The 17951-nt window shown below is 39.9% G+C and overlaps 1 protein-coding gene across 1 annotated transcript in view; it reads right to left on the reverse strand.

Annotated features, from left to right (window-relative positions):
* HOMER1 (homer scaffold protein 1) overlaps positions 1–8634 on the reverse strand; it is a 133192-nt gene extending 124558 nt beyond the window's left edge. The window contains exon 1 of the mRNA XM_047070328.1: positions 8330–8634. Within this exon, the coding sequence (XP_046926284.1) occupies positions 8330–8334 (5 nt within the window). The 5' untranslated portion in view covers positions 8335–8634. The remainder of the gene's footprint in view (positions 1–8329) is intronic.
* Between the last annotated feature and the right edge of the window lie 9317 nt (positions 8635–17951).

The raw sequence follows: 17951 nt of genomic DNA on the forward strand, positions 1-17951 counted from the left end.
AACCGCAAGATCATGACCCGACCCAAAGTCAGATGCTTAACCGACTGAACCACCCAGGCGCCCCTTTAAAAACTTTTTAAAACAAGATGGGAAAATAAATGAAATACAGTTAGTTGACCCTTGACAATGTGGGTTAGGAGCGCCGATTCCCTCAACGGTGAAAAATTCACTTATAACTTCTGACTCCCCTAACACGTTACTAATAACCTACTGTTGACTGGAAGCCTTACTGATAACATCAACAGTCAATTAACACACTTTGTATATTGTATACTATTTCTTTCAGTGAAGAGAGGAAAAAGAAAACGTTATTAAGAAAATCATAAGGAAGGGGCAGCTGGGTGGTTCAGTCGGTTAAGCATCCAACTCTTGATTTCAGCTCAGATCATCCTCTCACAGTGCATGAGTTTGAGCCCCACATTGGGCTCCCACGCTGACAGTGTGAAGCCTGCCTGGGATTCTCATTCTGTCCCTCTCTCTCTGACCTCCCCACCCCCGTCTCGCACTCTCTCTCAAAATAAAAGAAATGAACCTAAAAAAAAAGAAAATCTTAAGAGAAAATACATGTATAATACTGCACTGTATTTATATAAAAAAATCTGTCTGTAAGTGGACTCACGCAGCTCAAACCCAAGTTGTTGAGAGATCTACTGATACAAGTGGATGAAAAAGACAGTATATATACCCATGTCCGTAATTTCAACTTCTCTGAAAAATATTGCTTAATACAAGCAGCATTGATTCTTATCGATCTCATCTCTTTTACTCAGATATTAGGGAGCACAGAAATGACCAAAGGTGTACTATTTATGATGGATGGGAAAAGGAGAATCAGGCTACAATTAAGAGCAGAAGTTCACTGATAAATCTGCTTCTTTTAACAGAGAGTGATAGTGAAATGTCCTAATTTTATGGAATATGGAGGTATGCTATAAAAACTTAGATTTTAACTATATGCTTTTATTTACAGGTTGAAGACCACTGAATGATCAGCTTTTACAAAGTTTACCTACTCCTGCAATGCCTGGTAAGATTTGGAAATTTTATCTCAAATCTTTGCAGACAGGCTAAAATCTATATAAACATTGCTTATTACATGGAGATTCTTTTGAAATGAAGATACTTAATGAGTCCGAAATCTTACAATGCCCCAAAAGCACTCAATTTTTCAATACTTAACAGAGGAAAATCTCTAGGAAAATCTCACTTATTACAAGAACATAATGAATCTTATAAAACAGGGTCAATTTACTGTATAAGCCACAGATCACAAGGCATTACAAAGATGCAACACAAACAAAAAATTGCACATTTCCTTAAACTAAAGGTAATCTTTACTAATTGAGATATAAATCTATTTAAAACATCTTATATACAGGGGCACCTGGGTAGCTCAGTTGGTTGAACATCTGACTCTTGATTTTGGATCAGGTCATGACCTCGCAGTCATGGGACTGAGCCCTGTTGTCAGGCTCCAGCACTGAGAGTGGAGCCTGCTTGGGATTCTGTCACTCTCTCTCTCAATCTGCCTCTTCCCCACCCACGTCCATTCCCTCTCTCTCTCTCTCTCTCTCAAAATAAACATTACAAATATATACATACACACACACACACACGTTTCAAAAAAGTCTTAAGTCACTTAAAATTTCTATCAGGAAAAATTAAATATTTGTAACTCATTTCCCTTACTCTTTTGTCCAGTGAGTTGAATTCTAAATAACATAATCCAGTAAGTAAAAATAAGTACTTCAACTAAACAACAGAGGTCTGAACAAAATAAAAATCATATGGCAGCAAGGAGGTTAGACCTTTTGAGATTCAATCATCTTTTCACTGAGACATTTGATCACTTAAAACTAAACTAAGTTTACAAATTATTTATAAAGACAGTTTCTTTGTTCAATCCTTTAATTGCATGAATAATGTTTCAGGTAATTAGCCTAAACCAACTTTCAGAATCCTTTAATCCCAAAAAAGAAAAGTCACACTAGTCTGATGTACATTGTGACTTCATTTCAAAATTATTAAATTAATAAACTTTGCTGAACCAAAGTTAAGAGCTCCCCTAAACACTTCCTTTATGTATATATATTTTGAAAAGGATTGTTTTTGTGTACACTTGTTTGCTCATGACAGATGTGTAAGTTTGTGGTCAAAGTTTAGTAATTCTGTTCTAGAGACAGGAAATCAAAAAAAAAAAGAAAAGAAAGTTACAAGTGAACTAAATAAAAATAGGATTAATAAGGATGTTTTTAAAAAGGATTAACGTCTACATAATATAACTAATCAAAATGACATAACACATCTTGTTTTTGATAATTACATAATCACATCTTAACATGCTACTCATAATCACTACTTTATTTTTTTTTTAATGTTTATTTATTTTTGAGAAAGAGAGATAGCACACAAGGGGGAGAGGGGCAGAGAGAAAGAGGGAGGGAGACACAGAATCCAAAGCAGGCTCCAGGATCTGAGCTGTCAGCACAGAGACAGACTCAGGGCTCAAACCCACCAATGTGAGGTCATGACTTGAGTTGATGTTGGACGTTTAACCTACTGAGCCACCCAGACATCCCTCATAATCACTACTTTAGTTCTTATAAAAACCTCAGGTCAGAGCCAAGAACATCATATACTACATCCATTCTGTTTCCCAAATAATCCCACCTCTAGTATTTGCTCCTCCCTAAAATTAATTTATGCAGATTAAACTTAAAGTAACCAACCCTCACTAGTTTATACATTCCCACTAATTGCTTTGTCTAAATACTCAAGTACCATAATCTTGATTCTCCTCTTCTCAATTTCTGCCGTGCTAAATACGTAACCATTCAAAAAGGGTTTTTTTTCATTTTTAAAACTGTAGAATAGGATCTAATTTTTAAAAAGACATTATAAAATATCTTACTTGTAAATCTAAAAAATAATATTCATTTTGGCATGCTAACACACACTGTTATCCCACATAGAGATGTTGTTACTTTTCAGTCCAGAGTGGATGGCCTTCCCATCCCATTACCACCAAATCCGGAAAAGCAAAGTCCTCCTCCTCCAATTTTTTTTTGGTTGTGGGGGGGAGGGGCGTTGGGGAGGGTGGGCACTCAGATGAGCACTGCCAATCAGACACTGAAGCAAACTGAAGCTGGGAAGTAGGGGGGAAACTGCAGGAGTAGTTTAGGGAGACGGGAGTAGGAATGGCCTTAAATTTTTTCCAGCACTTTCAAGAGGGTAAATGCACTGGGGCCACGGGAGAGACCCTGAGAGTCCATGTGATTATACCTGCCCCTTGGACAAGAGAAAAAGGAATGAAGTCACAAGGATAAAATGAAATCAGAACAAAAAAGAATCAGTTAGAAGTCTTGACTATAAGGAACAATAGGTTTAGATGGAGGGAAAAGGACATCTGAAAGAGCCAGGGTCATCTTGTCTATGTATATGTTACCTTGAAAAATACCTAACAAAAAAATGAGTTCTTTCAAATTTTAATGGGGGGGGGGGGGGATTATGCCATTAATATATTAAAAAATAAACCTATTCTGATGATATTTCTTATCAGAAATCTGTAAGTATATAAGACAAAGGATATTAACTTAAACTTACTATGGTAATCATTGCACAGTATACATGTGTATATGTGTTGAATCATTACATTGTGGGCCTTAAAGTAATACAATGCTATATGTCAATTATGTTTTAATAAACTGGAGGGGGAGGAAACATCTATTTGCTTATAAGGCAAATATCACTGACAATTCCAAATATTCTTTAATTACTTGCTTGGGGGAACATGTTCTCACTCTTCCATGCAATTTGTATGTTAGCTAGAAAGTCCTTTTTAAACTTCTACACTCAAGATTTCAAGGCCCATCTGAATGAGCAGCTCAGCAAAGAACAAACACATCATGCCAATTCCTATATTTTTACCCCTGCACACGAAATGCCCTAATCCTAAAAAAGTCCCACTGAGACAACTGCATCCAACTCATCATCATCCCTCCTCTCCCCTCACCCTGGAATTTTCTAGGCCCTGTTCAGCCATCCATTTCCCCTACTAGCTAGGGTTCATTGCTCCAGCTTAGTGTTTCCACAGGACCTAACAAACAAAACCAAAATTTCAATGGTTTTTAAAACTAATTTTTCATCCTACTTACCCGACCCTTCATGTAACTACTCTGCTTTAAATCCTTTAGTGCTTCCCATAGCCAAGAGCAGTGTTTTTCGAATTACCAGTTATCATCACTGGGTTGTTATATCAACTTACTGGATCTCAAATGTCATTCTTTCTTAAAACTAGAAAATACGACAGTGCATCACACAAAGGGCATTATTTTGTGACATTTTGTCATTTATAATATGTGTGCACTAGGTGGTGAGGTAAAAATGTGTATCTTACTATAATGGGTCAATGCCCCAAAAAAACCTTGAAATACACCGGCTTTTGTTTGGTCTACAAGGCCTTCTAACCTGGCCCCTGCATAAGACTCTGGGCCTATCTCTTACCACACTCCACAGAGCTGAGTTTGTGAAGCCAAACTTTTTTGCAGTTCCTGGTCTCAGTACTGTCAATCACACTGTTCCTTCTGCCTTGAATGCCTTCTCAATTGTCTATAAGGCACACCTGTTCTCTTTCATTATTTAATAGCTATTTACACCTCTACAATAGCTTTTTTATCCTTCCCTCAGCAGCTAATGCTACACACACACATATTTTGTGTCCCTAAGATGCCCTACATCAGGGCATTAGACATTTCACTGTACTTTCTAATTTGACTGTCTTCCTAACTTCTCAACTATAAACTCTCTGAGGGAAGGAGCACATTTTATTAGTTTCTGTATCACCAACACTGGGCTGCCGAACACGCCACATGTTAGGGATTCACAATTAGTAAGATGAACCAATATACAATTAAGGACGTGCATCTAACTTCTCAGATGTTAGTAATGATTGAGCGATTGCCTTTCCAACCAAGCCCATTCATATTGCACTGCTGGATCAAAATTTCCACGGTTTTGCCTCAGCACCCAGAGAGCAGCACCCAGTAGCCTGAGGGAGAAAGAGGGACAGCTTCCTCTCTAAGCCATGAAAGGACTCTTGGGGCTGCAATCAGCAGCACCCACTTTCATGCTTCCAGGAAGTTATCTGGGGAAAGGCAGAGAAGATGGTTTCCAGAAGTTCCCAGAAGCAGGTGAGACAAATCAGAATAGCACTATCGGACCTTATTAGCACGGAGAATCACATTTTTATAAATAACTTTAAATGGGGCGGCGGGGAGGTTCTCTATTCCCTTGTTGATGGCACCAAGTTGTCAATATGAGCTAAGCAAAACAAAAGGTGGCATGAAATAACTTGTTGAAGTTCCTTAATTTCTATTGCTTCCTCTAATGGTTCTGAAATAGCTACTGACTCACTGCTCTCATTAGGAGATACTACTTGGAGGATGACTTGGGGGCTGGACCTAACAGGCGCTCCTCACTGGAGCTTTGAAGCTTTTTCCAGACTTTATCTTACACACATGAATGCTCTACTTTTTAGGGGTCTGATGCACCTATTTCACAAACCAATTCTTCAACTGCCTTCACTGTAATTAAAAACAGTTCGGGCAGCATCCAAGATATTTTGACAGACTCTGGCAACTGTCATTTTCAGCTGTTCTTTTTCCATTTCCACAGTGGTTCACAAACTACTATTATAGGAGCCAAGTTTGTTTTCTGCCTAATCACCCATTTTGTTTAAAACTAAAAATAATTCAGGGGCGCCTGGGTGGCTCAGTCAGTTGAGCATCCAACTTTGGCTCAGGTCAGGATCTCACGGTTTGTGGGTTCGAGCCCCGCATCGGGCTCTGTACTGACAGCTCAGAGCCTGGAGCCGGCTTCTGACTGTGTCTCCCTTTCTCTCTGTCCCTCCCCAACTCATGCTCTGTCTCTGTCTCAGAAATAAATAAACATTAAAAAAAATAAAACTAAAAATAATTCTTTCTGCTTAAACTTTGCCCCTAGACTTGCAATTATAGCCATAATTGAGGCAAAGAAAAATTCTTATTAAAAACTAACATTCAAAAATATGTTCATAAGATGGTGAAACTCTTCACCACAGTATTAAATTTTATATACTTGTCAAAGTAAGGTAATTTAGGACTACCCCAGAGAAAACTTTAAAGGCCATTTAAAACACCATTTCCTTTTGGTTTAAATAGATACAGGAGACTATACCTATTCCACAAACACTTAACGGATATTGACACCTACCAAGTGTGGAAACTTCCACAAATGCCTCTTCTATGCTCTTCTCTTCTACCTGTCCATCCTCTCTTGACAACTCAGATGGAACAGATCACTATCCATGGGAAATAATCATAGCCCTACACAGATTTTCGGAAAACTAATGCCAGAAACACTCTTTTCCTCTCCAGTCTACTTCTAAAACTTTATTAGGAAAAGGACAAATAAATCAGCTTATAAGCAAATGTAATTACACTGAATTACCAAAAATGTGTGTCATGTTGGGAGGGGGGGCTTATTTTAATAGTTTAAATACCAGCCCGTTTGGTAGGAAGTTCATCCCAAACTTCTCTTGGTAAAAAGGTAAGCATTCATGCAGCTTAAAGATTGTGGAAAACCCGATTTTCTTCCATGATGCTACCACTCTACAGTCTAGAGAATGCAGCCTTCAACATGAAAAATTGTCACTTGATTTTTTTTTTTTTTGCTCTGACATGTTTTAGACACAAGAGCTGCAGATTCTCAAGGAAGCCATATTTCAAAGGTTTTAAATAGCAGTATTTTTCTGCATTTTCTCTTATTAAAAGTGGTGCATTTCATCCCAGTTTTAAATGCCATTATTTTCTAGCTGATATTTAAAACCTGCTTAGAGAGAATAATGTCTCCATCTGAAAGATCTACTTCAAGAAACCAGCTAGTAATTAAAATACACAGGAGAAAATGAAAATAATTCATTTTTACAGACTGGAAAAAAACGTTAAAACTTATCATCTAAGTCCTTCATTTTACAGATAATAAGAGTCCACAGAGGTTAAGTAATTTGCCTCAGATTACCAAGTTACGAATAGCAGTACTAAAATAGAATAAGGTATTTTAATTGCTTAGCTCTACCTCAAATCATCCAAGTTATATATATTCTCATCACTTGTCACTCAAGTTTTAAAAACAATTATCACTCTCATTAATTCCTGATGAAGAAAGAACTCCCTACAACACATGTTCTACATTTTCAAACTTGTTCAAGTTAATAAACTTCAAATTCTAACTCCCAACAACAGCAAAAAGTAGTACTATCTAAGAACTTTCCTCTCAAAGTTTCCAAAAATAAAGTTTAGGTGTACATACCCCTCAACTGTCACAATAAATTTTGGTCTATTCTTTCAATTCCTGTCTCTTAACTACACTTGAGCTGGGTTTGTTCAACTACAGAGAGAAGGAAAATTCTCGAAGTTCCTCTTTGACAAAAAGCATGGACAATCTGTCAATGACATGACTTCATCATTACTCCATTAATATATTTCTGACTTACATTACAAAGAGTCATGTTATCAAGTTACTGTGTGAAGAGTTAATGAAAGGCTGGAAAACACACTGTTGGTTGACATTGGTACTGAAAGAAGGTGTGGATCTGACACTGTTAACATCAACTGAAAACCTGAGCTTTAGAGCAAAAAACAGAAAAAGCGAACAAGTTCTTTCAACAAAAAGATTTTTCCTTTGAAGCTCTGATCTACTAGTGCACCGGCACTGTGGAGACCACATGGGTAAGAATTTCAGATTTTCATTTTAATGCCCCAATAAATCAATTCTACATGTTAGCTTTGGATATTCAAGGGCAAAACAGAGGGCACAGTGGAGGCAATCATTTACCCTGGATCATTTTCAAGGACTAAAGTCCAACCACTCATTACAATTGTTCCTTTGTGCAACTGATTATTCTCAAAGTACTGAGAGAACGCAGTACTTTTCTCTCAAAGACCCTGGCAACAAAACCTAAGACAGTATGATTTTAATTACAAACGGATGCAGCAGGCTGACCAGTAAAAGGGCAGAAGATGCTGTCTTCTTAAATATTACTAATCGAACTCTCTTCTGGTTACAAATTATCAAAAATTTTAAAAAATTATGTATATATGTTCCCTCATTATGGCCTCCGGGGTCACTCTATAAAAATATCTTATTAACAGGTTAACAAACCCGTATTTTTAATGTACGACCAGCTTAGCAAGGTGGCAAATTTGTTTGAAAGCATAAAACACAATCACCACCATCGCTCAACAACACACATAAACAGATTCAAAGCTATGTTAGGCACAAAAGTCCTTACCCCATTTTGCCCAATGAGAACTTGCTCTGAAGTTTCTGCTCTTCTGCTACAGAATAACTTCCAAAGGAATTTCTCCGTCTGCTATTTCGCAGTTGCTTTTCCACCCCCCGAGATCCTTTTCTGGAGGTATTTCAGTGGTGCTTGACAATTCAATTAGTTCCCTTAGGTAAAAGGATTTCTCTCTCGTAAATACCAAAACGTTCAAGCAGAGGTGGCATTTGCTTATTAGAGTTAAAATGCTGCGCGGAGGAGACAGCGGTCAACTCTATTCCACAAAATGAGTCTACGTGTCTGTCGGAAACGCAGAATCCAGCTTCACCGAGTCCTATAAAAAACGAGTTCGGTGGTCATTTCGCTCATGTCCTCCTAGACACTCGGGGAGAGCCAGGTAACTCGGCCTTTTGGTGCTACTAAGGCTGCGGGTTCAAATTTCTCCACCACACCAGTTCCCTTGGGGGTGGAGCATGTAACCCAATGCGACGTGCACTTTACAGAGATCCCTACGAGAAAATAAAAATCCTAAAAGCAGTCATGCCACTGATTCCCTGCGCTCACGTTAGAAAAAGCTAGATAGACAAATCTCCTCGAAGTGCAAACCCAACAGCTCGCGATGTGCACGGCACTCCACATTGGAATCTGTCTTTTAAATGTTTCCCCTCCTAAGACTCGGAGCAGAGAGGAGGTGGGGAGGAGGAAGAGAAGACTGGGCAGGATCGATTCATTCTCCCGAGGAGAATAAACGGAGCCATTTCCAGGCTGGCAGCAGGCTGGGGGCGCAGCGCACGCCGGGGAGCAGGGGGAGGGGGCCCGATCCCACCTCCCTCAGCCCCTTCCCGCCTCGCGCCGCCGAGCACAATGGAGCCCTGCTGGCGCCCGGCCCTTCATTCGCGGCTGCCCGTCTTCCCTCCTCTCTTCGGAGCACCGCAGGTCTGAGGCTGCCGGCGGCGGCGAATGAATGAATCAGAGAGCCAAGCCCCACGCTGCCCCCGGCACCCGCTCCCAGCGCGAGGGCGGGCCGAGCAGCGGCGTTGGACTGAGCTGAAGGGTCGACGGGCGGGCGGCTAATCCCGCGTCGCGGGCAGGGGAGCGGGGCTCGAAGCCGCGGGAGAGCCGCTGCTCCAGCGCCCCCACCCGCGCTCCTCGCCTCTCACGCTCCGCGCCGCCGCCACACGCCGCCTCACAGTCCCCGGGCCCGCCACCGCCTCCTCACGCTTCCATCACCGCCCACCTCCGCCGGCCTCAAGCTCCCGCTCGGCAGAGCAGCGCCGGCCCGGGCGGCCTGAAGCCCGCCGCTGCCTCCGCCTCCACCGGCCGCTCGCGGAGCTGAAGGCGCTGCTTCCCGGGTCAGCGCCGCCCGCGTGAGCAGAGCGCGGCGGCGGAGCGGGCTGCGGAGGGCGGGGGAGGAGGCGGGGAGAACCGGGGGCGAGAGCGGTCCCTCCCCCCGTTCGTGGGAGGGAGCGGGAGGCGGCCACCGCCTCTGAGCCGCGGGAAGGCGTCGGGGGCCGGGGCGCTGACCCGTCCCTAGGGCCCAGCGGGGCCCTACGGGCGGCGGGAGAGGAAGCAGCAGCCGCGAAGGCGGCGGGAAGGCTGGTGGTCAGGGGCCGAGACGGCCCTCGTGGGGAGCTAGTCCGGCCTGCAGGTCCGTCAGTCCGTCCTTCCTTCCTTTCCCCCCCTCCCCTAGTGGCGGGCGGCGGGCGGACCGTGCGCTCTGCTCCTCCGCTGTCTCCTGGCCCCGCTCCCGGCCGCCACAGCCTCCTCCGCGCCCCACACCAGGTGCTCGCGCTGTGTCTCCATCCTCCCCGCAGGAGGACCTTTAAATAGCAACGTCAGCGCGCTCCTCTCCGCACACACGTCACCCGCCGCTCTCGTCACCCGGGTGCGGGGGATGATGTCACGCGGCCGGAAGTACTGCTAAATTAGGGAAGGAGCAGGGGGAGGAGGACTCGGTGAGCAGCTCTGTGCCCACCTGCTCTCGCTTCTCCTTAAAGGCCAAAGCACAGGAGACAGCCCTAGAGGAGCTCCGAGAAGGAAGCGGCGGGAGGAGATTTCCTTGCAACAAATGTGCCAAACACAAGTGAATCATTCGTAGCAATAGTGCCGAAGTGTCAAGCGGGTGATATCCTATCTCCCACTCCCACCTTTCGCAGCATCCCCAAGCTTCTCAAGTTTCAACTAGCACGGAAATGTGGGAGGAGAGCCTGATCACTGGTGGTAGATGTATTTCCAACAAGACTTGGGAAAAAGCATCTTAATTTTTGAAAGAGTTATTAAATGCCATTCTGAACATAGTAGACTTTAAAACTTTTCCCCCCCAATTAGTGGTTACCCACATCACGAAAGAATAAAGAGCAGAACTATGAACAAGCGGTACAGTGTTATAAAGGATGGTAATTAAGGTTGGAGGAGGGAAGGCAGTCAAATGATCTAAATGTTTTCATTTGCAGAACAGCAACATTTTGGCACAGAGTAGTGAGACAGTCTTTAAAAGCTCACTCGTAATTATTGTCATATCTGTAGCAAATGCCAGTATACCCTCCCAGTTCCAGTTTATCAAGAATATGAATTCCAGTCTGTGGACTTTAAAAATAAGAAAGACTACCAAATTCTTTTTAATATTAACAAAGGTTCATTCAGATTATTTTTTATTCTTTAGTTTTGGCCATGGAGTATATAATTACAATATCACTTAAGTATGTTGTTTTTCATTTCCTATATGACAAGGGTGAGTAGCCATTTATAGATTTACTGATTATGTATGTTTGTGTCTATAATAAATTATATTATGAATGCTTTTCAAATTGCAAATTGCTACAAAGTTTTAAAATGTCCTTTTATTATTCGAGTATTGGGTAAACTCGAATAATGAAGTTTGATTTGGTTTAATTTGATAATCATGACCCGGATATGGAATTACTGCATAATGCCAAAGGCCATTGCTATTTCAGAGTTGGTCTATAAATTCAGTGACCATGTTTTCCAAACTAAAATCCATACACATCATTTGACAACAGACAAAATATTTGAAATCTGAAGTGACCTGGAAAATCCAGAACATAAGATTACCAACCTACAGTGATTATTGGGAGAGCTATAAATGGATATCCATGCATTTGTTTTAAATAAAAGGAGATAAAACTCTACACAATTTCTATCATGTATGTTTTAAACATGTTTCAATGTTAAACTACTCACATGATTCCTAGTTAAGGAAATTGGTTTTCCAGGGTTTTGCTTTTACATTTTCTTGATCAACTTAGAAGCTTGATATTAAAGGACACCAGCCAAAAAAGTTAGGACCAATTTGCAACGAAATTAGGCTTTCTGTTTATCTTCATATTATAAAATCATGATGTTATAATTTGAAATATTGAAAGTAGTTTTGTTAAGGTTATAACAAAGGTTAATCAAGAACAATCCCCTGCTTGCCAATTTGTCTAATATATATTATCACATTAATGGAAACTGGTACTGACTTATATTTCAGATAAATGGTAGCTTCTTATGTGTAAAATGTTAAAACAATAAAACTGTCATTCTTCAAATAATGTCGTCCCTTGGCACTTGCAAATTAAAATACAAATTAAGTTATTATTCTATAAAATCTCTCCACAAACTATTTACTCTCTGTACTAAATCACTTTTCTCTCTTTCCTGCTCTTTCCATTAGTCCATGTAGATTAGAGCTCTCACTTTACCATTTTCAAACACTTCATTCTACCCTTTTAGCAGAACTTCCTCCGGTTTCCTATCTTATTCCCCCTCATCTTTACCCAACTGTCAAAACAGCATGTCAGCTGCTTTCCTGCTTTTAGAGTGCTGACCCTTCACTAGAGATTCTACTTTTCAAAGCTGCCATGGTCTCTTTCTTCTTTTGTCGACTTGAAATTCAGAGCAACTTTTTTTTCTATATAAATCTGTGCATCGTGATGTAATTACTCAGATTCTATGTGATTATTTAATGGTGGCCTCTGTCCTCAACCTAAAAAAATCTACCAATGGTTGGTCAATTTTTATTTCTAGCTGGTATGGGGTTAGTATATTGAGGAATACATATGTCTGTGTATTCAAAGGAATAAGTAAAACATTTTATGTATCAGAAAAAGTATCTGATCAGGAAAAAATAAAATTACTTGGGAATGCAAGCTGGTGCAGCCACTCTGGAACACAGTATGGAGGTTCCTCAAAAAACTAAAAATAGAACTACCCTACAACCCAGCAACTGCACTGTAGGCATTTATCCAAGGGATACAGGTGTGCTGTTTCGAAGGGACACATGCACCCCCATGTTTATAGCAGTACTATCAACAATAGCTGAAGTATGGAAAGAGCCCAAATGTCCATCGATGGATGACTGGATAAGGAAGATGTGGTATATATATATATACAATGGAGTAGTACTCGGCAATCAAAAAGAATGAAATCTTGCCATTTGCAACTAACGTGGATGGAAATGGAGGGTATTATGCTAAGTGAAATTAGTCAGAGAAAGACAAATATCATATGACTTCACTCATATGAGGACTTTAAGAGACAAAACAGATGAACATAAGGGAAACAAAAATAATATAAAAACAGGGAGGGGGACAAAGTATAAGAGACTTATAAATATGGAGAACAGATAGTTACTGGAGGGGATGTGGGTAAGGGGTATTAAGGAATCTACTCCTGAAATCATTGTTGCACTATACGCTCACTAATTTGGATGTAAATTTAAAAAATAAAATTTAAAAAAATAATTAAAAATAGATAAATAAAAGTACTTTTCTGCTCCCTTGAAACAATTTCAACACAATTTTGAGAAGAGTCAGAGAACCATTCTATGGCTTTCCATGTAAAATAAATCATCTGGCATGCCTCAGTCAGTTAAGCATCTGAGTTCAGCTCAGGTCATGATATGGCAGCTCGTGGGTTCGAGGCCTGAGTTGGGTACTGAGCTGACAGCCTGGAACATGCTTCGAATTCTGTGTCTACCTCTCTCTCTCTGTCCCTCCCCCATTTGTTCTCTCTCTCTCTCTCCCCCTCTCTCTCTCTTTCAAAAATGTATAAACATTAAAAAATTTTTTTAAATAAATATCATCTAAAACCAAGCTGATGTAACCCAAATGCTAACAGTGAATTTCCAACCCGGATTGCTTTGTATGTTTTTTAAAGTAGCGAGCTTCCTAGAAAGTAATATATTTTCTTTTCCCGGAAGAGGTAAAAAGTACTTTAGTAGAGTTTCAAATTTCTAACAGTTCCTGTTTCCCACTACACTCTGAAAATTTGTGGAGAGGTTTATGAATACCCTCTGATTTTAGAACCTGTAGGCGAAGGCATCTGTTTTAGTTACAGAATTTACTTCCATGCCCTTAATAGGAGATGGCAATATTCAATGGGGTGTTCATAGATTGGGTGTGAGATATGTCTTTTTCAATGAAAAGACACCTACGTGATAGACTTTGTAAGAAAGATGGTTAAAGCCAGATTTTATTTTTAATTGCTTAACATTAGGTAATAGCAACTCCCTTTTAAGTTCTCTCTTTTTAATTACCAAAATACCAGTATTACTTTGAATAAAATCATAGTAGAAATAATAAATGAAAAGATAGTTCAGCAAACAAAAGAAGTCTCAAGATTCATGGTTTATGCCACATAGTTATGAAGAAACCAAATAACTAGCAAAGACTAGAAGTAATAATAAGTAATAATAAAAAAGAATGACAGAGTTGTAGGGAAACAGCTTATCCAGTTCATCGTCCAAAGTCATCCGACCTCCTCCACAATATAACAGACATTGGGTGGCAGTAAAATGTGTTTGGCCTATTCAAAACCCTATTTTATTATTAATTATGTTCTGAACCAAACCAGGGTAGTTAATGGTTCAAGGATATAATGGTTTGGCATCCCCAGGATATAATGGTGCGTTAAGGAAAATTTTTATTCTTATGAGTTTGTGCATTTTTTTATCAGAGGGCTTGGGAGTGGTGGAGCGAGGGAAGTTAGAGAATTAGTTTCAGGAAAGATATGATTTAGAACACATGGGAGATAATCTCATAAAACTATCTTTTGCTCTGATTTTTTACTGTAAATTCATTAATTTTTTTTCTAAAAATGGTTAAAGAGATGTAAATATAATCCCAGACTTATTAAAGAACACACCAGAAAGTTTTTGTTTGGTGCTATGAGAAAATTATTGCACAACTATATGTGTGAATTTTTAAAATATTTAGAATAGATGGGGATATGGTGCCTTTGAGAAAATTACCTGGCTTAATTTCACGTTGATTGTTCTAAACAGCAGTTACCGAGAACAGGCTGGAAAAAATATGCAGATCTGCAGAGAGCTACAGTAAAGAATGTTGAGTAAAAGCTTGTGCTATACCTGTGCGTTTACTTGGAATGGAATGCTGTGGAAGCTGATTGCCATGGTAACCAATAATCTTTTCCCTGAATGGGAGAACAGGACAACCATGAGGAAAATGCTTTAAATGAGCTACCTTATTCTGTGATGCTTCTGGTGCTAGCTAAGAGAAAAACAACACCCAAAGTATTTAGGATAGCCATGCTTATAAAAGGAAGTCTCTTTCTTTCCAAAGAGACAAGGCTGAGGCAAAAATTGGGGACTTTCAAAGGGAGATAAGGGCTTAAGATGGCAACTGGAAACTCTCTGAAGCAGAACATAATTGGTAAAGACTCTGACATGACTAAAAAGGGCAGAAGCAATACCTAGAAACTGTATTAAGTCTCTCCCAAGCATAAGAGGTCAGACATAAGTGAAGATTCTTAACCTTTGAGATTTTCAGCCAAGATATTTCATGAGGAATTTATAAGACCTTTTATTTCTTTTAATCTGGTTCTAAATAGTAATTTCTCTAAAAATTAAAAAGGAAATGGCAAATATATTTTTATTCAATGTACCTTTTCTATTATTTTAAGAACAAATTATATTTCATCTATACATAATAAATATGTATATAGATACAAATACATGTATAAATATAGATAGATCTCTATCATATGCCTGCATTGACTTGGTCATCTGCTAAAATGTCTTATCCTTAAAATAAAATCCAAACACCATGCCTTGGCCTAAGACGTATTGCATGAGGGGCCCCTGTCCATCTTTCTTACCTTGATTACCATACCCCCCTATACCTCCATTGCTAGTGTGTGGGTTAGTATATTAATTGCAAGAAACAAAAGCCCCACCCGATGGTGACCTAAGCTATAAAAGTGTTCAAATTACTTAAGAATTCCGGGGGCGGCTCAGATGGTTAAGTGTCTGACTTCAGCTTGGGTCATGAGCTCGTGAATTCGAGCCCCACATTGGGCTTTCTGCTGTCAGTGTGGAGACCCCTTAGGATCCTTTGCCCCCCCCCTTTGCCCCTCCTCTGCTCTCTCTCAAAAATAAATAAACATTAAAATGAAGAAGAAGAAGGGGTGCCTGGGTGGCGCAGTTGGTTAAGCGTCCGACTTCAGCCAGGTCACGATCTCGCGGTCCGTGAGTTCGAGCCCCACGTCAGGCTCTGGGCTGATGGCTCAGAGCCTGGAGCCTGTTTCCGATTCTGTGTCTCCCTCTCTCTCTGCCCCTCCCCCGTTCATGCTCTGTCTCTCTGTCCCAAAAAAAATAAATAAACGTTGAAAAAAAATTAAAAAAAAAAAATGAAGGAGAAGGAGAAGAGGAAGAAGAAGTCTGAAGGTAGGTGGTCCTTTGGTGGTTTGGAAAGTCCAAAGTGTCGTTATGGTCCAGGCTCTTCCCAGCCTTTCACTTTGACATCTTAATCTGTTGTCTTTTAAACCTGGTTTGTTATCTCATGGTTGTTAGATTATTACATTTCTAGGTATTAGTCTCACAAAGAGCATTTCAAAACAAAAAGAGAAAGGAAGAGACTTAGGATTTTTTTTTCCTTTATGCCTATGTCTTATGAGAGAGAAAAACTCTCAAGAGGCCCCCAGAAATTTTCCTCTCACGTCTCCTTGGCCAGAACTGAGTTATATTCCTATGTCTAAGTCAATCACTGACAGTTTGGAACAGAATTTCCATGATTTTCTTAGACCAATGGTGGTTTATCCCTTGAGCCTGCATATTGCATCTGAACCAAATTAGAGCTCTCCCATCAAGGAAGAAAAGGCAGTGGGCATTAGGCAAGCAGACCACATATGCAACACACGACCCAAAGCCACTCTGGTATTCCTGCTAGTCTTCAAATATGAAAAGACTGTTTCAAATGCATTGCCTTTGCCACCTGGAACACATATGCCCAAGATTATCACACTCCTCATCATTCAGTTCTAATTTCAAATCACATCTCTTGAGAGACACCTCCTGAGCATTCTTTATAAAATACCAGAATATACATAGTCACTCACCTTCCACTTGATTTACTTTATTTTCTTCACAGTGTATTCAGCTCTATCTAAAATATATTATAGATTTATTAATTTTCTTATACACTTATACACCCCACGAAGAGCAACTTTATCTGTAATCTTGTCTACTTTCCATCTGCAATAGCAAGACAATGTCCAGCACATAGGTGGTACTCAGTAAACATTTATTGAATGAATGAATTGCTAGATTTTCAGTTATACTTAGGTAGAAATTACCTAGTTAACCAGGGTTCTTAACTAGTTAGCTGGAGTGAACTACAGAACTCGCTCTAACTGGAACAGAGATTTACTAGAATGGTATATGCAACTAACAGAACCACTGGGAGGGCTGGGAATCTCTCTAGACTGAGCTCCCAGGAATAAGAACTTGCCAGAAACAGAACATTTAAATGAGTTACTTTGAGGAGTGCTTAATAATGATACTACTCTTTACAAAGGTGGGGCAAGAGAAAATTATGTGGACAGGAGCTGTGTCCTTTGCTGAAGGGTCACAGCCAACCCACAGAGACTTCACAAGAAGGGAGCCCAAATAAATAAATAAATATCTCCGCTTCACTTTCCTCTCTACCCAATCGTCCATTTCCTGTTGACACTCTTCCTAATCTTGACATATAGAAAGCTAGAGAAGGCACAGGAGTCCAGTGATGTAGTCCATACAGATTGTCTTCCTGGGGGGGAGGTGAAATCAGGGAAAAAGAAGGGTGCAGGGGCATCTGAAGGGGCAAAAGAAAATATGCAGCCTGAATCATATTCCATTTATCAGCTGTTAGATTAGCAATGATTTTAAAGTTTGGCATATGGAAAAACAAACACTACCACACACTCTTAACCATGTCAATTGGTATACCCTTGAGGACATACATTTTGACCCAGCAGTTCTACTTTAAGGAATTTATTTTACAGATGGGCTTTCTCAAATATTAAAAAAAAAAACACAAAGTTTTTTTGTATTGCTATGAAGTTTAAAAAAAAAGATGAGACAACCTCTATATCGATCAATAGGGGAATGGTAGATAACTGACCATTTTATTACACGGTGTTACCATATAATAAAATATTATGCAGTGATTACAAAGAATGAGGTAGATCTATAGTGCTGATATGGAAAGATGCCTAATGTAGAAAAAGAATTCTGCATGGATATAGTAAATTAAATTGCAGTTGCCTTTAAGGAGTAGGATTGTAAATTTGACAGAGATGGGGATTTTTTTTTGCCATTTGGATTATTTGCATTTTTAACCATAAACGTATA

This window comes from Lynx rufus, unplaced genomic scaffold (genome assembly GCF_022079265.1).
Source record: "Lynx rufus isolate CCGP_SWC_20201006 ecotype Redwood Valley unplaced genomic scaffold, mLynRuf1.p SCAF_1, whole genome shotgun sequence".
Classification (NCBI taxonomy): Eukaryota; Metazoa; Chordata; class Mammalia; order Carnivora; family Felidae; genus Lynx; species Lynx rufus.